This window comes from Megascapheus bottae, chromosome 17, assembly GCF_031878675.1.
Source record: "Megascapheus bottae isolate mThoBot1 chromosome 17, mThoBot2.hap1, whole genome shotgun sequence".
NCBI classification, from domain to species: Eukaryota; Metazoa; Chordata; class Mammalia; order Rodentia; family Geomyidae; genus Megascapheus; species Megascapheus bottae.
In genome coordinates this window covers 16,004,598-16,025,231 of record NC_143525.1, presented here as the reverse complement: position 1 = coordinate 16,025,231, position 20,634 = coordinate 16,004,598, and the positions used below count along the sequence as shown (strand labels likewise).

Sequence of the window (20,634 nt, the reverse complement as noted above, 5' to 3'; positions counted from 1 at the left end):
CCTCCCCTCTCTCCCACTCTGGAAGGATATGAGTGGATGAGCACCTTGATGGCGACACGCCTGACGATGCTGAAGGGGCTCAGGATGTAGAGGGCAGGTGTGGCAGAGAAACGGAAGATGGATTTGCCCTTGTTGAGCACGATGAAGGTCTGAGAGGAGGAGAAGGCCTATGAGGCCCAGGGACAGACAGACAGGTGGATGACAGACAGACAAGAGGGAGCCCTTCCAGTCCCAGACCTTTTTGTAACTGTAGTAGGGGTCCAGGTCCTCCAGGGGGATACCGATGACTTCCGGTGGGGGGTCCCCGTAGATGAGAGGCAGGTTCTTGCCCGCTTCCAGGTCACTGCGTGGCTTCCGCTCCACCTCCTCTATCTCCATCTGCTTGTTCCGCTGCAGCCGGGCCTCCTCCTCCACTGCCCTCTGTTCTATGGCTGCCAGGGACTCCCGGGTGAAGGGGCGTAAGCAATCGGGGCCAATGGGCACCAGGTTGGGCAGAGATGTGCTAGCCATTCTTGCATTCTGGACTCAGGGACCAGTTGGTTGGTGGGCAGCTGAACAGCTGCTGCCTGCAGTCCTAGGGTCCCACGTGGTCACTCTGCCCTGGGCCTGATGTCCACTCCTTACCTCCTACCTGCCCAGGGGCAGGGCCAGGGAGGTGGGGGAGTGGGCTCTGTTGGCACCAGAAGAAGCACCTGCTGCAGGGTGGGGGTGATCCTGCTGCTGTAAAGGAGCTGAGTGCAGGGCATCACCCCGAGGCCTTACACTGCATTCTCCCAAGCCGTGCAGTGCTCCGTCCTGAGAAATCACCGCACACGGGTGCGGCCTTGGGGATTGGGGGCTGATGTGCCTGGGCTCAAGCTCTGGCAACGTGGCTTTGGCCTGTGGGAATAAGATGGAGAACCAAGTTGGCTGTGTCCACGTCATCCTCTGGATGAATGGGCCAGGATAAGAGCCTGGTGAGAGCAACCTGAAGTGCCCCTGGGGTATGGACTCCATCTTGGAGGCAGCCACATGGATCAGTTGATTCTGGCTTCCTGGAGATGTGAGTAAAGAGGTCTTAGCTAGACTGCTTGCACACACACACACACACACACACACACACACACACACACACACACACACAGAATGTGTTGTGATTGGTTGGTGCAGTCTGCTACAGCTGGACTAATCAGGTATAGCACCTGTGCTTATATTTACTCTCTCTGGTCTAGAAGGAAAGGAAAAGGAGGAGCTGGGGTATGGAGTCCCCTTCCTGATCTTCAGTGCTTAACATTGGGTAGGGTGAAGGAATAAGAAAAGGTCCCAAGGTCTTGCACACGGTCCCGACAGCTCCACACCCTCCCCCTCTCCCCAACCCCTGTGGGATTCAAACCCCTGGTCTGTGGAGCTGCAGAGGAAGAGCAGGGGTGTATGCACGTGGGGCAGTAACAGCAGAGCCAGGGGTGCTAGGGAGAAAGAGGAAGACGCATAGGTAAGGTCATAGGGACAAGGAGATGGACAGCTCTGGCGGGGACAGGGCTAGAGCTCCTGGGGACAGACTGCTTTTGCTGGTGGTCTACGCACAGTCAGGGGAAACACTGGGCCTGTGAGCACTGGGTAGACTCGCTCTGGACCTGTCCGTGGGCTTCTCCTGGTCTCTGTGGAAGCACAGTGCTGGTTACTTACTGTTCTAGGGAAGCATTTAAGCCAGAACCACATACCTGCCACATCAGCAGGCGGGCATACAAAGACCACCCAAGGTCCATGTGCATGGACCCTAGAGCACTCGCTCCTCCAGAGCCCCCCAGAGCCACACTGCATGTAGCTCTTTCCCAGGCCCAGGCTCTGCAGCCATGTCCTTGTCCCAGGCCAGCAGGCATCCTCTTCAGGCTTGATCAACAAATGGGGAAGATGCCAGGGAGAGGCCAGGGCCATTGGACAGAGCTGGCTACGCCCCGTGCCTGGCTCTCCAGCTGCTCCTTGCCAGCCCCCAGGGAGTTGTGTTTCTAAAGGATGACTCTGCTTATTCCTGCCCACCGTGTTCCCCAGCTGCTCCTCCACCCCATCCTGTGAGGAGGTGTATGTGTACATGGGTGCCCCCTCCCTCGGGTCCTCACCACCTTGCTCGTTATCACCCCTCCCCCCCTCCGCACCCTCACATCTGCTTGCATCACACAGGGTCATTGGCCTGCCGGACAGCCTTGGCGGGACTCATCCACTTCACAGTCTCCACTTGGCAACAGATTGCCTAGCTCTTCCTGCTCTGGCTCTATACGAGATCCTGGCACTGCTCTGGAAAATCATCACCCACAGAGCCAGTCTGCTCCAACCCAGCCCCCGCCCCCCACCAGCCATGTCACCTTAGTCACAAGACTTCTAGGGATACACCTAAAGGCTTCTTCTCAGCAGATCCCTTGAGCAGCCCATACTGCTCCTGTCTTCCTCCTCCTCCTCCTCCTCCTCCTCCTCATCCTCCTCCTCCTCTTCCTCCTCCTTCTCCTCCTCCTCCTCCTTTTTGCCAATCCTGAGCTTTTGCTCATGGGCAGAGCACTGTCCTTGGGTATTTTCTGAAGGCTAGAGCTCTACTACTTGAGCCATAGCACCACTTCCAGCCTTTTCTAAGTGTGTGGTACCAAGGAATCGAACCTGGGTCTTCGTGCATGCTAGGCAAGCACTCTACCACTAGGCCAAACTTCCCCCTGCCATCCCCCCATCTGCCTTCTTGAGAGCAACATGGCTCAATTCCCTGCTCCCTCTTCTGGTCTGTGCTCTGAGAAGCCTCTGCTTTCCTTGCTGCAATGTGTTCCTTGGACAGCACGCACCCTCCCATCTTCAAAATGGATGCTTCATTCACCAATCCTGCGGCCCCTCTGTGTCTGGATGTCCTGTTACACGATGGGGAAAGGTGTCTCCACTGGTTTGGCGGGTTGAAGGTCAGTGTGGGCTGGTGGCTGCCTGGTGGCTGTTCCACATCCTGAGGGTGTCTCTCGCCAGCATTTCTGTCCTTTTCACTCCCCAGGGCTATAGCTGGGAGCACACAGGCCTGCTCCATTCCTATAACCTTCACCTGTCCTTCTGTCCCTCTGTCCTCTGTCTCACCCTCCCTGCTCATCTCTAGTCTACTATCTTTACCATCAAAAATCTGATCATCTAACCCCCTTGTCTGTCTGTCTGTCTGATATCCTTCAAGATACCCCTACACTCCTCCACCTGGCTCCTCTTTTATCTGATTCCTACCTTAGCATCTGACCTGACTCCACTGGCCATGAACTGCTTGCATTTTGACAAATCAAACAATCACTTTCTTTATTTGCCAGTCTTGGAGACTCAGTCCTGGCTCAGTCAGGGTCTGAGCACTGTCCTTGGGCTTTCCTCAAGGCTAGTGCTCTACCACTTGAGCCATAGCACCACTTCTGGCTTTTCTATGTATGTGGTCCCGAGGAATCGAATTCAGATCTTTGTACATGCTAGGCAAGCACTCTACCATGAGACCAACCTCCTGGACCCAGCCAAGCACTTTCTAACCCCTGTGTGGCCTTTGCTGATGGTCTCTTCATCTTTCCAGTGCCCATCCTCTGTCTTCTTGGAGAGCTCCAGATTTTCCTTACAGATTCAATCTATGCCAGAACTACATGTTCCAAGCTTTCTAGCGAGGTAGATCCTGTCTAAATGTATTGAAGAAATCAGAGGATCTCTCCACCTCAGCCCTCTTTTCTCCATTAAGTACATCTTGACCTAAAACCTAATTGGACCTGTTCCTGTGATCCTCGAGCTTACTCAGGCTGTGGGCAGGGAATCTCCCCTCAGGCCCCTCCCACTTCCCTTCCATGCAGACCAAGTGGCCAGCCCTCCCTGTTCCCTGCTCTACCCCAGCCTCCTCTCTCTCTTCACTGCACCCACCCGCAAAACTCCATCCTGAACCTCTGTTGTGCTTTTCCTGAGTCTCCCCAGCACCTGGAGGTTGCCAGATAAAGACAATAGGCTGCGGTCACCATGTGTGTGAATACGCCCTCTGCCCATCGGTCCTGTCAGCCCTGTAAGTGCAGAAATTCCTGGTAGCTGATTTTTCCACTGTGTGAGAACAAATAGTTTGTGTCTTATGTTTCCTCAAAGTCTTCACCCTGACACTTCCCGCTGATGACTCTGCCTCCTCCTTTCTTGACAAAGTTGGCCCCATCACTATCAGGATCACCACCATCATCATCACCATCACCATCATCACCATCATCACCATCATCACCATTAGCAGCAGCAGCATCAAAGGCCAGACTATGTACCTCAACCCAGGAGCTCAACTCCTTTTCGCAGGATCTTATTCTCTAGGTATCTTTTTTTCTCTACTGTCTATGAACAAATAGCTTACACTTAGCAGCAGCCATGATGAAATATTGTTCCCAGCCTCCCACCTCCCGTCATCCATTGCCCTAGTTTTCAGTCCCTAGTCACAAAACCAAAAACAAAGCAAAAAACCACTTCCTTGGAAAGTGTCTACACCAGCTGACCTGCTTCCTTACCTTGCATTCACTCCACAGCCCAGGCCAACTGGCTGTCATCTCCTCCGCTCAGCGGAAGTGGCTTTTGTCAAGTTGCTCACACCCGCTGCCAAGACCTGTGCACACGTTTCTGTCTTTACCTCCCTCGACCTCTCAGAAGCATTCAACTGAGTTGGCCACAACCCTTTTCCAGAACATTCTATCCTCTCAGCCTCCACGAAATCACACTCACCGGTTTCTCTTCTTCCTCCCTTCCTGTTCCTCACTAATTTGCCTTGAGTGATCCTATTTTTCTCTATCCAATCTCTGGAGCACTTCGAGGCTCACACTCACAGGATGGCCCTGGCCCTATGACAGGGAATAGTAATGTAGGAATAAGATCAATCTCTCTTGAACTCCATGCTGGAATATCCCCACCGCCTCCTACACGGTTCCCCAGGGAGATCTCGGAGGCACTTCAACAGGGACAAAAGGTCTGTGTTCCTCTGTGGTCCCATCTCTACTCTTCCTCTAGACAGGAAATGGTGATACCTCTTATTTAGTTGCTCAAATACAAAACCAAGGTGTCTCCCTGAATTCTCCTTTTCCTCTCTTTGTTGATATGCCCTGTTCAAAGTTCTAGCAATGCTGCCTCTAAAGTATACCCAAACACTTGCCATTTTCCTAGCCTCCCTAAGGATCTTTGGCGGTAGTCAAGTTCTTGCTACTGGTTTTTGCCAGTCCCCTCCTCAAATCACCCCTACTAAGTAGCCATTAAGCTTTTACAGACAAAAAACTTGAGGCTGAACTATAGATCAGGGGTAAAGCCTTTGCCTAGTAAACACAAAGCCCTGAGTTGAAACCCTGGCATTCTCAAAAAACCAATGTTTCTCTTCTTCAATTATCCAGTAGAAGTAACTTCCCATCGCACTTAGGGTACCATCTGAACTTCTGGAGGTGACCTTCCAGGTCCTCCTGACCTAGCCCTGCTATCCCTCCCTGCTGTTCCTGATCTGTCCACCTGGTCACTCTGCTTTAGTTCTACTAGTCGCCTAGAGTCTTTACCCAGCTCCCTGCTGAACTTGGCGCCCCCATCTCTCTTTGTCTTCATATGCTGTTCCTTCTCTTCCAACCTGCTGGAAACTCAAATGCCCCTTGCTCTGAAAAATTCTCTTCCTTTACTCTCTGCCATTGTCCTTTGTGTTTTTTTTTTTTTACATCATTCATTTATCACTTCGTTGATTTTTTTGTTTTGTTTTGCCAGTCCTGGGGTTTGGACTTTTGGCTTGGGTACTGTCCTGGAGTTCCTCTTTTTGCTCAAGGCTAGCATTCACCACTTGAGCCACAGTGCTACTTCAGCTTTTTCTGTGATTAACTGGAGGTCAGAGTTTCACAGACTTTCCTGCATGGACTGGCTTTAAACCATGATCCTCAGAACTCAGCCTCCTAAATAGCTAGGATTATGGGCATGAGCCACCAACACCTGGCAAATAAAAGTAATTTTTAATTACTTCCTTGCCTAATTGATTTGTCTCTTCCACTGGATTGATATGCCAGTAGAGCAGCAACTGTATCTGTCTAGGTTACAAGGAGTGGTCCGTGATCTGGGCAGAAGCTGTGCTGGCTGTGATCAGGACACAAAGATGTACAGTTTGGTGTCCTGCCTGCAGAGGAATGAAGGTCTAGAGGCAGGTGGGTGTGGGCACACCGGGCTATGATGAGAGGGTGCCTCAAGAGAAGGGTTCAGGAGGCTGAGATCTGAGTATCAGGGTTCAAAGCTAGCCTAGGCAGAAAAGTTCCTGTGAGACTTTTCTCTCCAATTAACCACTCAAAAGCCAGAAGTGAAGCTATAGCTCAAATTAGTAGAGCACTAGCCTACAACAAAAGAGGAGTGAAGATGCTGTGGGAATCTAGGTGCTCAAACCATGTCTCAAAGGATGGGTAAGTTAAGAGCTCGGGGAAATGAGGAAAAGGGCATCCCAACGAGAGGTAGAACAGAAGCAGAGGCAAGGCCTGGCCTTAGTCATGCGGGGATGGAGGAAAGGTGAAATGGCTGTGGGGCTGGGGCTTGATGGCAGCGGGCCTGAGAGTCTGGCAATCCTTCCCAGGGGTGAGAGGTCACAACTGACCAGCACGTGAGCTGTTCTGCCCACCCTTCCTGTGTGTCTACATTAGATGGCACAAGGAGTGTGCTTCAGCAGGCAGGCAGCAGAGGAGGAACAGGTCATCTGGGAGGTTTGGACAGTGACTTCCGAGCAGGGACAGAGCCCTCCGTAGAACTTGAGGTCAGCAATGTGCTGGCAGATCTCCAAGTGGCTCCTTAGTCCACAGTGAGAGTGAACAGCTCTAGATGACAGCTCTAACTCTCCTTCCACCCATCTCTGCCCCAGTCTGGTCACTGGGATATGGCAGGTAAAGGCCTGGGGACACCAGGTAAGCTCTTCCCAGCACTGTAGGATGCTGGAGTTGCAAGGGGCGGGGTATCTGAGAAAGTCCAGTTTCCTTATTTTGTGAAGGGGGACTGAAGTTCAAAGAGGGGCAGATGCTCCCATAGACCACATATTTATTCCTTCAACAAATGCTTTCTGAGCCTCCGTTACATCCTCGGCTCTGGTCAGACCACATCAGTGACAGAGTCCCTGTCCTCATAGAGCTTGCATTCCAGAGGGAGGAGGCAGACAGTAAATAGGGAAGTAAATAAGATAATTTTAGAGAGTGATAAATAAGAAGCTGGGCCAAGACAAAAAAAAAATCTAGCTCTTCTGGAGCCAGGACTGGAGCCTATTTAGTAAGTGAAAAAGTCCCATTGGAACCTCCCTGGAAAAAGAAGTTTAGGAGGAAGAGGTGGGTAAAGTTAGGCTGTGTTAGGGGCCTGGCTGGGAAGTGGATAAGGATGAGAGTGGGGGAGGAAAGGACAGGAATGGTGAGCCTGGCTGAGGCCAGCTGTCTGCAGGCAGGGAGCCCAGGGTAAGGACGCGAAGGGCGAGGCATCTCTTCCTGGATCCAGTCCAGCCCAGCATTGTCTCTCCCTGTGGAGGAGCCAGATCAGAACACCCAATTCCAGATATAGTTTGACCACAGAGGCCTTTTCTCCCTGGCCTTGGGGACCCTTTGTGTCCATTCATCCCAAGAAGGCATTGCTTTTTCAGCAGTCCAATCCCAACATGGAGTTTGCAATCACCCGGATCTTTCCCTTAAAGTGTGCAACTGATTCTTCTTTCTTCAATTTACGAGTACCTCAAAAAAAAAATATTAACAAACTGGCAGAAGCCAGGTGCTGGTGGCTCACACCTGTAATCCTAGCTACTCAGGAGGCTGAAATCTGAGGATCATGATTTAAAGCCAGTCCTGGCAGGAAAGCCTATGAGACTCTTATCTCCAATAAACAACTCAGAAAAGTAGTGGTACTGTGGCTCAAGTGGTAGAGCGCTAGCTCTTTCCTTGAGGAAAGCCCAAAGACAATGGTCAGGCCCTGAGTTTAAGCCCTAGGACTAGCAAAAAAAATTGTTTTGCAGACATTCAAAACTAATTAAAGCAAGCCATCATCTCAATAGACTAAAGATAATATATATGATCATATAAATGGACTCAGGAGGGCTGGAGTTTGGCCTAGTGCTTGAGTGCTTGTCTACCATGCATGAAGACCCAGGTTTGGTTCCTCAGTGCCACATACATGGAAAAAGCCAGAAGTGGTGCTATGGCTCAAGGGGTAGAGCCCTAGGACAATGCTCAGGCCCTGAGTTCAAGCCCCAGAACTGGCAAAAAAAAAGTGATTGCCTTTGGCCTGGAGTTTGGCCCAGTGGTAGAGTGCTTGCCTAGCATGTGTGAAGACCCGGGTTCGATTCCTCAGTCCCACATACATACAAAAAAGCCAGAAGTGGTGCTGAGGCTCAAGTGGTAGAGCTCTAGCCTTGAGAAAGTCCAAGGACAGTGCTCAGGCCCTGAGCTCAAGCCCGGGACTAGCAAAAAAAAAAAATTGATTCAGGAAAAAACATTTGAAAAATATCTGATGAAGACTCTCAATAAATAGGGATAGAGGGACATTTTCCAAGTGGGTATGGAAAACTTACCCAAAGCCCACAGCTAACATTTATTTATTTATTTTGGTTGGTCATGGGGTTTGAACTCAGGCTGGAGCTGTCCCTGAGCTCTTTGGCTCAAGGCTAGCACTCTACCACTTTGAGCCACAGTGCCACATTTGGTTTTCTGGTGTTTAATTGGAAATAAGCTTTGCACAGACTTTTGTGCCTAGGCTGGTTTTGAACCATGATCCTCAGATCTCAGTCTCCTGAGTAGCTAGGATTACAGGCGTGAGCCACCAGTGCTTGGCTAACATTGATTTTAATGGTATGAATCAAAAGGCTTTTTTTTTTTTTGTCAGTTATAGAACTTGAAGTCTGGGCCTGGGTGTTGTCCCTGAGCTCTTCAGCTCAAGGCTACCACCCTTCCCCTTGAGCAACAGTGCCACTTCCAGTTTTCTTCTGATTAATTGGAGATAAAAGTCTCATGGACTTTTTAGTGTCCTGGCCGACTTTGAACCCGTGATCCTTGGATCTCAGCCTCCTGAGTAGCTAGGATTACAGGCGTGAGCCACCTTGCCCAGCCCAAGATGCGTTCTTACAACAATCAGGAATAAGATGAGGTGTCTCTTCTCATCACTACTTTTCAACACTGTACTGGAAGCCCTAGCTAAGGAAATAAGGCAAGAAAAGGAAATAAAGAATATACGAATTGGGAAGAAATTTAAATGTCGTGATTTTTAGATGCTATGACTACCTATGTATAACAGAATTGACTCAAGATTCTGGGAACCAGGACTAATTACAACAGAGTTGTGGGCTACGTTGCAGGCAAACCTAAGTTCAGGGGTAGGGAGTTACACTAATTTCTGCCTGTGCACTCCTTTCCCTTTGTGTCTGTTCACCTCAATCTTTTGTAAAGCCCTTGTTGGATCTTGATTTTCCCTCGGTTCGAGTCTATCCCTCACAACAGGATATCATCAGTCTCCACTTATTGTCCAAGCCAAGCTCAAGGCAGAATTCCTTCCCACTGTACCTGCTGTATTATATTCTAGAAATTTCCCTCTTGTGAAACTGATTTTAAGGAGGGTTCTTCAGATATCCAGAAATATCGAATCATACTGAAATCTTCTAGTGGTCTCAGCCATGCCCTACCAGCCTACAATATAAAAGCTATTGTGAGATACTCTGTGTCCGTGAGTGCATGTATGAGCATGCATGTGTGCATGTTTCAGTACTGGAGCTTGAACTCAGAGTCTCACACTCCCTTATTTTTTTTTTTAAACTACAGCTGGTATTCCACTGAGCCATGCTTCTGTTGCTGGCTTTTTGTTAGTTAACTAGGGATAAGAACCTCTTAGATTTGTCTATTGGGGCTGGCTCTACACTGTGATCCTCAGATCTCAGACTCCTGAGTAGCAAGGATTATAGACTTGAGCCACGAGCATCTGGCTGAGATATTCTTTTGAAGATTGAGCATGGATGTGATCTGCCCCTCACAGCCTTCTCTGTCTACTTCAAGGCTCATCCCTGCAGGTGCAGAGATGGCAGGAAGCCTTCCAACCTTGCTCAGGGCCCAGCCCCTGACCCTCTTGCCAATTCATTATGCCTTTCATCAACAGCACCTTTCATCACCAGCAAAGTTTCTAGTCACCCATCACTGTCTAGCAAAGTAAAATTACCTAGAGCTGTATATGGCCACCCTTAGTGTCACCAGCAGCGGGGGTGTAGACATGGAACTTTCTAGGAGAACAAAACAGACCCAACATTTCTGTCCTGGGCAAAGACAACACTAGGTATCCAAATTTCTGAGTTCTCACAGTAGACTGGATCCAAGAATAAAACATTGCTCCCAGTCCCTCCCGATCGCCACCCCCTGGCTGTCAGTCTCAAGTCCCAGCTTTTACTGTGGTAGGGATGGAAAGGAGGTAGCCAACCGTGCAATTTCTCTACCAGCATTTGGCTTGGAAAGGAGGGAAAGCAGAGTGGCCTCAGCCTTGGTATGCCAGGGCCCGGAGGAAGTCACCCCAGGTGGCTCTTCCCTCCTGGCCTAACACTTTCTGCAAAGGACATTTTTTTTTTCCAAAGGACCTTGGAGGGCAGCCTGGAGCCAGGAGCCTAGAGCGGAAACCCCTGGACATTCAGGAATTCAGGAAACCAACTGGGGTCACGTGGGTAAGGGGCCCCTAGGAGAAGGACTAATGCTGATTGCATGTTCTATGTGGGGCCCAGGGAGTCATAACCAGACTCAACCAACCTGCTAACTGCTTCTACCCGAAGGGTAAGAATGATCATGTTAGCTGCATTTGTTCTGTCCTGACTGTGCGTCAAGATTGGCTGACATCTTTTCAGGATGTATCTGTAGTCCTTCCTGTCAGAATCCATCAGCCGCTTTTCCTACGAATCCCTGAGGGTTCTCTCAACTTTCTGTCCCTCCTCAGATTGACCCATTCCCTTCTACTCAGAGTGCTGCTGGTTGACTCAGAACCCAGTGAAATAAGCACATAAGCACCCACAAATGAGCTGTGTTTGGTTTTTGTACAATGACTCTTTTCCTGCCAGCCTTCTCCCAGCTCATCTGTGCCCTGAAAGAAGCCTTTCTCACCTGGAACAAGGAAGGGCCCACAGTGTGTTTTCCTTTCCAGGTCTGAGCAGTGTGTGTGTGTGTATGTGTGTGTGCTGGTACTGGGGCTTGAACTCAGACCCTCATGCAATGCTCTTGCTTGGCTTTTCCCCTCTGGGCTGGTGGTCTACTACGTAGGTTACATCTCCACTTCCGACCTTTTGCTGGCTAATTGGAGATAAGAGTTTAGTGACGTTTCTGCCCAGGCAGGCTTTGAAACTTGATTTTCAGATCTCACTGGTGCTTGGGCAGGTCTGAACTTCAAGTCAAAGACATTTATCTTAGCTGATGGCTGCCGATGGTTCACACCAGTAATCCTGGCTTCTAAGGAGGCTGAGAATAGAGGGTCATGGTTCAAAGCCAGCCAGTCCATGTACTCTTATCTCCTATCAACCACCAAAAAGCCAGAAGTGAAGCTGTGGCTCAGCATGGTAGAGCAACAGTCTTGAACACAAAAGTTCAGGGCCAGTGCCACTGCCTACACCTTTCATGGGCTTGGCCTACAGATTTTATGCAGCCCTTTGATGAGGGTAGATGGATGAGAGCCGGGCCAGCCTAGTTCCCATAGGGCCAGAGGGAGGCCATGTTGATTATAGCTATATGTGCATATAGATATGGCATACAAGAGAGCTGCAATCAAATCCTGGCTCTGCTGCTCTGAAGCTGGCATGACAGAAGTTCAGTACTTAGCACAGGACCAGGCATGTTATCCACCATCAGATCAGTGCTTGTCTAGAATAGTTCTTCCGGCTTTCACCTTGGGTACGTGCGTACATCAGAAGTCCTGAGGAATGCTCTGAAATTTGGGAGCCAAAACACAAACCCTCCCACTTCAAGATTGCATTCCCAAGCTGATAGAAGCCTAGAAATCCACAGCATGAGACAAGTATCTTTTGTTGTTGTCAGTAATGGGGCTTGAACTCAGGGCCTGGGCACTGTCCTTGGGCTTTCTTAAGGTTAACACTCTACCACTTGAACGTCCAGGTTTTTTTCTGTGTATGTGGCACCAAGGAATTGAACCCAGGACTTCATGAATCCTAGGCAAGCACTTTTATCATTAGGTCATGCTCCCAGCCCTAGAACCGTTCTTCTTATTGGCACCAATTGGCAGTTAGATGCCCTCCCAGCCCCCACTGTAGTCCGCTCCTGTGGGTACATGCGCACATTCATCAACTCTGAGTCATTTCCCAGCTGCTGGAAGGGGTGGGGAGCCTGATTTGTCTCACCCAGGCCCGGGACTTTCTGTCTTCTGTTGGCCCACAGTCATACTTTCTTCTTATTTACTTACTGTGGCACTGACTGGGGTTTGAACTCAAAGCCTAGGTAGACACTCTACCACTTGAGCCATGTCTGCAACCCTTTTCATATCTATATTTATATCTATATCTGTATCTATACCTATGTATTGTTGTTGCCGTCTGTATTTGGCTTTAGTTTTGTTTTCCCCCCAGCATCAGTCAGTCTCAGACTGCATGCTCCTCCTCCCTTTGCCTCTAACTTTGCTGGTATCACCGTCCTCTGCCACCACCTCCAGCCCCTGGCTTGATCTTCCTAGAGGGCCCAAAACATGGAGATATGGATACCCTAGGGATCCCTTCTCCAAACTAGGGGGAACACAAATCCTCTTCTGCCATTGGGCCTGAGCCCCTGGACAGATCCACCCTGCACACAGAGCTGCTTCTCCTCATCCCAGGGGCCCTGACTGTCTTCTCTGTCTGCAGTCCCCCCTTCCCTCTAACTCTGCCTGTCCCAATCTGGTGCCCAATTCTCAATTCACTTCCCCAGGATTGAGAGGGGGAAAGCTGAGCGCTCACCTACTGAGATGCGAAAGCCGGGTCATAGCCCCCAGCCCTCTAATTACAATCGAAGGGGCCTACTCAGTGTGCTCTGCCTGGAGAGGCGCCTCCTGTCCATCCAGCAGCCAGCTGAAACGCTGAGAGCTTTGCCCTCCCAGAAATGACTCCAGTTTTGTTTTTTCCCTTCTCCTCTTTGGAGACCCTTCTCCAATATTAGGCTGCCCAACAACGCCTCGCACATTTAGAAAAAGATAAGAGGTAAAAAACAAAACAACAACCACAAAATAAGATGATTCACTGTCAGCTCTTACTAAGAGGGAGCAGAGGACCCGTGTGTTGCTGGCTTTTGACCTTTACCACAACCTCTGGGAGAACCCTTACTACAACCTCTAAGGGCCACAGGCCTCTCAGGAGGACGCAGCAACCTGTTTCCTTAAAGGAGCCTCACCCCTAAAAAGGGGATTAGATAGGAAGGAAACGCATTTCTCAGCTCATTCCCAGCTCTGAAGGGAGCCCAGGTCTGTGTCAGATTATTCCTTCCTTCCCTTCTCACCCCAGGGACAGCGATTTCATTTCAAGACCAGAGCCTGGTGGTAGTGGCAATGCTATTTGTGAACATTACAACAAAGAGCCAGGTGCTATTTGGGGCACTTTAAGGTCCGTGAGCTCATTACCACAATCACCCCATTTGACAGACAAGGAAACAGAGGCACATCGAAGCCAAGTGATGCTCATGTAGTGATCTGAGAGAGCCTGGCTGGCTCATAAGCACCAGGTTTACGCTGCTGTCCACCTCACCTGGACTGTGACCTTTCCACATGGAATAGGTGGGGGGTACCTGGTTTCACAACTCAGTTCAAAGTGGAGTAGGGTCCAGGGACTATTGGGGTTTTAATCTTTCCCCCTCTGCTGTAACCCACCTGTCAGGAGAAAAGTGGCTTTCTTGTCCCCCTCCATGCTACAGCCCCTGAGCTCCTAGAGCCCCTCACTCCTTGCCACCTACCCACCCCCCTCCCCAACACAGGCTGTTGACTGAAAACAGAGAAGAATAAAAATAGCCATTGCTGACGTGGCAGAACGGGCCTGTACACACGAGCGGGCGGGGTGGTGGAGGCGAAGGGATCCTGGTCCCCCAGCCTCTGAGCACCTTCAGAGACAGTCACCGAGGACAGCAGGCTTATTTATCTCTGCTGGGGACCCTTGTCAGAGTGACTGGAACTGCCACAGCCCCCACAACTGCCCCAGCCCAGGATGGGACTTCCTGTAAGCCTGAATGAACCCCCAAAAGGGGAAGAGGAACTGACAATGGTCTAACCTAAGTTAGACCACTCATCCTCCTCTTCCCATCCCCTGCCCAGTTGGTGGCACAAGACCAGCCTTGCCACCTGGAGAAGCCACCCACTGCTCCGTGAGTTCTAGTCCGTTCCTGGTTCTCTTTATCCCTCCTTCTAGAGTCTTCTCTGATGTACCCACTCTGGCTGCATTATCCCTACCCCCTCCATCCACACTTCCTCTCTGTTCTGATGGCCAGAAAGCCACAGCATCTGACTAAAGATCCAGTGCCTTCTGTGTCCCACTTGAGGCCCTCCCTGGCCTTGGTCTGGGGGTAAGAGACCTAAGGAGCACTCGGTGGCTGAGCACGCCTCTCACTGGGCCAGCCAGGTCCTGAGACTCCATCCCATACATGGTTCTATCAGAAATTATCAGCAGGGCCAGGCGGGGCCAGGTGCCACTTCTACAGAACCCTCTTGTACCTTCCCAAGCTCCCTAACATCCCAAACAAACTTTTTCCTTTGGTGCTAGTCCTGAGGCTTGAACTCAGGACCCAGGCACTGTCCCTCAGCTTCTTTGGCTCAAGACCAGCACTCTACCTCTCGAGCCACAGTGCCATTTCTGAGTAGTTTATTGGAGATCGAGTCTTATCGACTTTCCTGCCTGGGTTGGCTTCAAACCATGATTCTCAGATCTCAGCCTCCTAAGTAGCTAGGATTACAGGTATGAGTCACCAGCGCTTGGCTTCCAGTACAATCTTTGAGGGGTACCTGAGGTGGAGATGGGGGTGAGCTGCTAAGGCATCCAAGGGGCAGGGCCCAGAGCTTGTGTCGCATGTGGTCTGGTAGCTGTGCAGGCCCTGGGACGGCCTGGCTCCTCTTTGCCTGGATGCCCTGTCTGATGCAGTAGGTTCAAAGGCCCTTGGGTATGCTGAGCAACAGACAATGAGACTCTAAATACTAGAGTGGTGACCCCGGGTCACACAGATGGCCCTGGGCAGAGAACATGGGGATGAATGATGCTAGAAGAATCTAGAAGATCCTAGAAGAAGTAGTTTCTCTGGTCCTTTCCCTTCCCCTAAATACCTAACTCTAGCCTCTGTTTCTGCTTAGCCTAGCTCAGCCCCAGGGAGAGCCACCACTGTGGCCACAGCGGATAGGAGCCTGCCTCACCCCTAACTCCAGTCCTCCTCTCCAAAGCTCAACCCTTCTTTCTCTCTAGACCAGCACTTCCCCAACCTGCACAGGGGCCACCAAAGCTCCTTTGGTCCCTAGCCTTCCCAAGCTCCTGCCGCTAGCAGTGTGGGCAGGAGGGGACATGGCTGAGTCCTTAGACCTGGCCAGTCCCCCTGCCCTGACCTCACACCCCAGCAGGAGGAGAGGTGGCTAGACATCAAGTCATGGCATACAGAATGGGAGAGGACTGGGGCCTCCCACAAATGTGATCGTTCTTAGAAAGTCTTCAATAGCCCGCCCCCCTCCAGGAGGACTCTCCAGACCTGGCTTTGACCTGGCTTTCTCGACCCTTTACACAGGGCCCCTTTGAGAGGCCCCCTCCCAACCACGCTTCCACTATAGCACTGTGGTCTCCCCACTCTGCTCACCTCCCAGTGTCCTGCCTCCACCGCTGCCAGCAGGGAGGGAAGAGGGGTGTTCTGACCCTATACTTGGGCCCCCAACTGTCCGAGTCCCCATAGGGCCCTCCTAGAAGCCCTGAATTCTGTGGCCCCATCCCTGCAAGATCAGCCCTCTGGTTCTAGGTCCCGTCAAGCTTTTCTCTTTTCTGTGGGGGTCACTCCCCTACCCAGGCTGGAGAAGAGAAGGGCACTGGGTAGAGCCCAGGCCAGCGGCAGCCTGGAATGAGTCGCCGCTGGCTTCTCGCAGATTCCTGCTTCAGGAAAGCAAAGGAGCAGCAGCCACCCCCCCACCGCCACCTCCACCCTGCCTCTGAGCGGCTGCACACAGTCTGGCAGGCTGGCCCTAGAGTCCCTGTCTTGTTCCCGCACTGTCCCCCCTTCCTAAAGCAGCACCAGCCCGATCTCTGTCCCTTGGGTCACCCTGCGCCTGTCCAGAGCCAAGCTTTTGCCATGGGGCCATTTGTAACCAGAGTGAGGACTCTTACTGAGGGTAAAAAACATCCAACCAACCAACCAGGGGCAGAGGGGACAGGACAGGACCGCGAGGCAAGTATGGGAAGCGAGAAAGGGCGAGGGCAGAAGGAGACTCCGCAGGGCAGGCGGGCTGAGTGAAGCCCTGGGCACAGGCAGCAGAGCCTGGTGCGGGCAGGAGGTCCGTGGTGCTAGAGCAAAGTGGGTGAGCATGGGCTGGCCCTGAGGTGCCCTGAGGGGCCCGGGCAGAGGGGAGCAGTACTCACCCTCAGACAGGAGCAGTGTGGTGGCTGAGGAGCCGGAGTGCAGTGCCCACCTCGGGCTGGGGCTGGAGCTGGAGCTCCGGGGGACTTGGCCAGGGGGCCGGGCCGGCAGCAGGGACAGCTGCCTGCTGATGTCATGGGTGAAACCTGAGGACTGGGCCAATCTTCAGGTGGGAGCCTCGGCCACACTGTCCTGGCCTGCGAGTGTCAGGGCTCCGGCCCATGAGTGACTGACTGCACACTTGCCCATTCACACTTACTTGTTCACACTTACCCATACACACACCATTCACACTCATTCACACACACGCACACACACACACCCAAGGTCCTCTTCTCACTTAAACACACAGGCTCCTTTTCACACACTTGAATCAATTTGTACACTCAATCCCTATGCCCATAGCCCCGGCTGAATCACACATTCCCACAGTCAACTCCGATGCACGTTCCCGTGTGAGCTTTCTACACACGAATGCTCCCACAGGCTCAGCTATGCACATATATCATCTGCACATACATACACACTTCCACTGTTACAACCATCCACAGCATGCCTTCCACTCAGACATAGAAGAACATCCTCCCAGATCACGTGAGGTACGCCTGGACATGTGTGGCTTGTGTATATATCCTATGGCCACAGGCTCCCTGCCTGAATGGACATAAATGCCACATGTCATGAACACAGGGGTGTGTGTGTGTGTGTGTGCGCGCGCATGCGGTACAAGTTCTAAGGCTTGAACTCAGGGCCTCATACTCTGACTTTTTCACTCAAGGCTGATTCTCTACTAGTTGAACCATGCCTCCATTTCTGGCTTTTGGAGATAATATTCTCATGGATTCTTCTGCCCAGGCTGGCTCTAATCTCAGTCTTCAGAGCTCCGCTTCCTGAGTAGGATGACAGGTGTGAGCTACCTGGGCCTGGCACATGTGTGTCCATGTGACATACTCATACTCATGTACTCTTGTATGCTCATGCACGTGAGCCTCTGTGCTCATACACATGGTCCTGTTTGGGTGAGCCCAGGACCACCTGTGGCAGTTCATAGATTTCTACGAAGTGAATGAATGCCTGTCTGTATACCTACACACACCCGCAGCTGAGCTACATTACATTGCTGTCTCAAGGGAGCCTTTCTCTGCCCCCTCCACCACCACCACCCCCATCGTCCCTCAGAGCTGGGCTTGGTTTAGCACCCTCCCTTCCCCCACTCCCACTCTCGGGCTATGGTGACCCCTAGTGGAGAAGTTGTGCAATGTCCCAGCTCACTACTCATCGTTAGGCATCTCTATTCAATCTGAGAACTTGAGAAGCTGTCCCCTGGTAAACTCCCCCCCACCCCCACCTCTCTCCTCTGCGTCCTCTCCTTTCTCTCCTCTCTGTCCTCTCCTTTCTCTCCTCTGTCACTCTTTTTTGGCTAGTTGTGGGGCTTGAACTCAGGGCCTGAGCAGTGTCCTTGGGCTTATCTCAAGGCTAGCACTCTGCCACATGAGCCACAGCACCACTTCCAGCTTTTTCTATGTATGTGGTACTGAGGAATGGAACCCTGGTCTTCGAGCATGCTAGGCAAGCACTTTACCACTAGGCCAAACCCCCGGGCCCTCTCTTTTTCCTGTTGGTAGTGGGGCTTAAACTCAGAGCCTGGGAGCTATCTTGGAACATTCTGCTCAAGGCTAGTGCTCTATCACATTGAGCCACAGCTGTACTTCTGGTGTTCTGGTAATTAATTACATAAGTCTCGGGTTTTCATGCCCCAGCTGCTTTCCAACTGTGATCCTCGATGGCAGCCTCCTGAGTAGCTAGGAGCATGAGTCACTGGCATCTCAAATATGCTCCCATTTCCCCAAAGCAGCCTTACTCATGTGTGACAGCTCAGATCTTGGTGTTCCCAACAAGCTGAGCTCTGTGCAGGGCTTCCTTTGGGGTTCAGAGAGACTTGGCAAGTAGTTACTCTTAATTTTGGGGCTCTGTGTTCCCAGCTGCACTGCCCAGCCTCTGTAGTCAAACTGTTGCCAAGGAGCCCTTCCTTAAAGATCAGATAGTTTGTACCTTTTGGACAAAAACTATGTTCCCCACTTCACATGGGCACCATAATTTGTAGCAGTACTACAGAGCTTCTAGCAGGCAGCTAGAATGCCATCTCGAGGTAGCTGGGCTCCCATGGCTCACACCTCTAAGCTACTCAGGAGACTAAGATCTGAGGATCATGGTTCGAAGTCAGCCTGGGGAAGGAAAGTCCATGAGACGCTTGTCTCCAATTAACCACCAGAAAATGAAACCAGAAGTGGAGCTGAGGCTCAAAGTAGTAGAGTACTAGTTTTGAGCACAGAAACTCAGTGACAGGGCCCAGATATTGAGTTCAAGGCCTACAACCAAAAAAAAAAAAAAGGAAAGATATGTCCAAGGTTTCTTCTTTCCCTAAATTCTAAAGAGCAATGATTCCTTTTCTCCTTTTCTTCCACCTTCATACTCTAACTCCTTCCAGTTTGTGCCTCTTTAGGTACTGGACCTAAGAAAAGGACTAACTCATTGCTTGATTACTTTCTCATTTAAAGAATGCCAAAATGAGCACTGAAATTTTCTTCTCCATGGAGGGAGTGAATCTTTCCAGTTCCATGGCTTTTAATGACCATATAACATTCCTCTGAGTAAATTACCTTCCTTTACTCAATCATTCCTCTATTATTGGACATTGTGCAATGTTCAGTTTTCACTCTTAAAAATAACATTATGAGGAACACATTTAAGTATAAATCTTTTTCCATTTTTAGTTTATTCCCAGAAATAGGCAATAAAGAGCACAAGATGTCTTGGGATACTGCATTTCAGTACAAATTGTCTGGGAGACACACACACACACACACACACACACACACACACACACACCAAGCAAAACAAAATGCAAAAATGTAAGCACGACTTCCTGCTGAGCAGGAGGGGGGAAAAGAAAGGAAGTAGGTGGAGTGTCCAATGTCTGAAAGAAAATAATACAAGCAAGGAAGGAGCCAGCAATTTGCCTGCTTTGCTCTGCTGGGCTGCTTGTTTGAGAAAGGGTCATACTATGTAACTCAGGATGGATTAAAACTCCAAAGTGGCCTCAACCTTGAGATCCTCGTGCCTTAGCCTCCTGAGGACTAGAATACTTTGTCCACGTGTACTAATGGTCTTGGTCTTGCCATGCATTTGTGTTGAAGGAACTGGAAAGCTCACCCTTTGTCTACTTCCCACAGACACTTCCAGCTGGCTTTGGCAGGAGGCTAGACCATCTCCTTGCTGGCCTCTTTGCCTCTAGCTTTGCCTTTGAATGTGAATTTGTCTGCTCCAACAAATTTTCTTCAATATCTATTTCAGTATTTCATTTATCTGAACAGATGCCGAGGAAAGGCTTAGGGAGCACATGGATTCATTTGGACAGAGAACTAGGGAGCACTGCCTGGGAGTGGGGAAGGGACGGAGAAGCAGACAGCCAACTGGAATCAGTTCAGGAGTGAGCAACTTGAATTAAGAATGACAAAGCCATAATACTATAGAGTGCACCTGAGAATCTGTGTAAAAGGCACTTCAGCATTATTCCACTGGGGACAGTCCTCATCCTGTACCACTGGAAAGGGTTCCTGGGCCTTCTGATCTGTCTTACCTGTGGGCAGAAAATGTGGAGCCAGGTAAGGGTGGGGATCAACTGCAGAAGATAGCGGGAGTGAGGGAGGGGCTCTCATAGCTTCTCTGCAGTTGGGTTCCTCCCTTCTCCTCCCTCCTCTTTTTGTCCCCCCCCACATTCCCATCTCCATCCCTCTGATGCTGGACAATGTACCAAGGGCTTCTCACTTGCAACATACATGTAGTTTCACTAAGCTTCATCCTCCACATTTGAGAATTTTAAAACAAAAGTTAAGATCTTACCAATCAGATTGACGGGCGTCTGCAGTCAGAGGGGTTTTTTTTTTAGTTATTAATTTTTTGTTGTTGTTTTTTGCCAGTACTGGGGCTTAACTCAGGACCTGAGCACTGTCCTTTGACACTTTTGGCTCAAAGCTAGCACTCTGCCAATTGAGCCATAGCACCACTTCTGGCTTTTCCTATGTATGTGGTACTGAGGAAT

General features: G+C 50.6%; 1 protein-coding gene across 2 annotated transcripts in view; it reads right to left on the bottom strand.

Moving 5' to 3' along the window:
* The window catches only part of Scn4a (sodium voltage-gated channel alpha subunit 4), a 29,507-nt gene extending 28,997 nt beyond the window's left edge, over positions 1-510 (bottom strand). For both annotated transcript variants that reach the window (XM_090351612.1, XM_090351613.1), the window contains exons 1-2: positions 238-510; positions 31-149 (exon numbers count right to left, since the gene is read on the bottom strand). In XM_090351612.1, coding sequence (XP_090207738.1) covers positions 31-149; positions 238-510 — 392 coding nt within the window. The remainder of the gene's footprint in view (positions 1-30; positions 150-237) is intronic.
* Between the last annotated feature and the right edge of the window lie 20,124 nt (positions 511-20,634).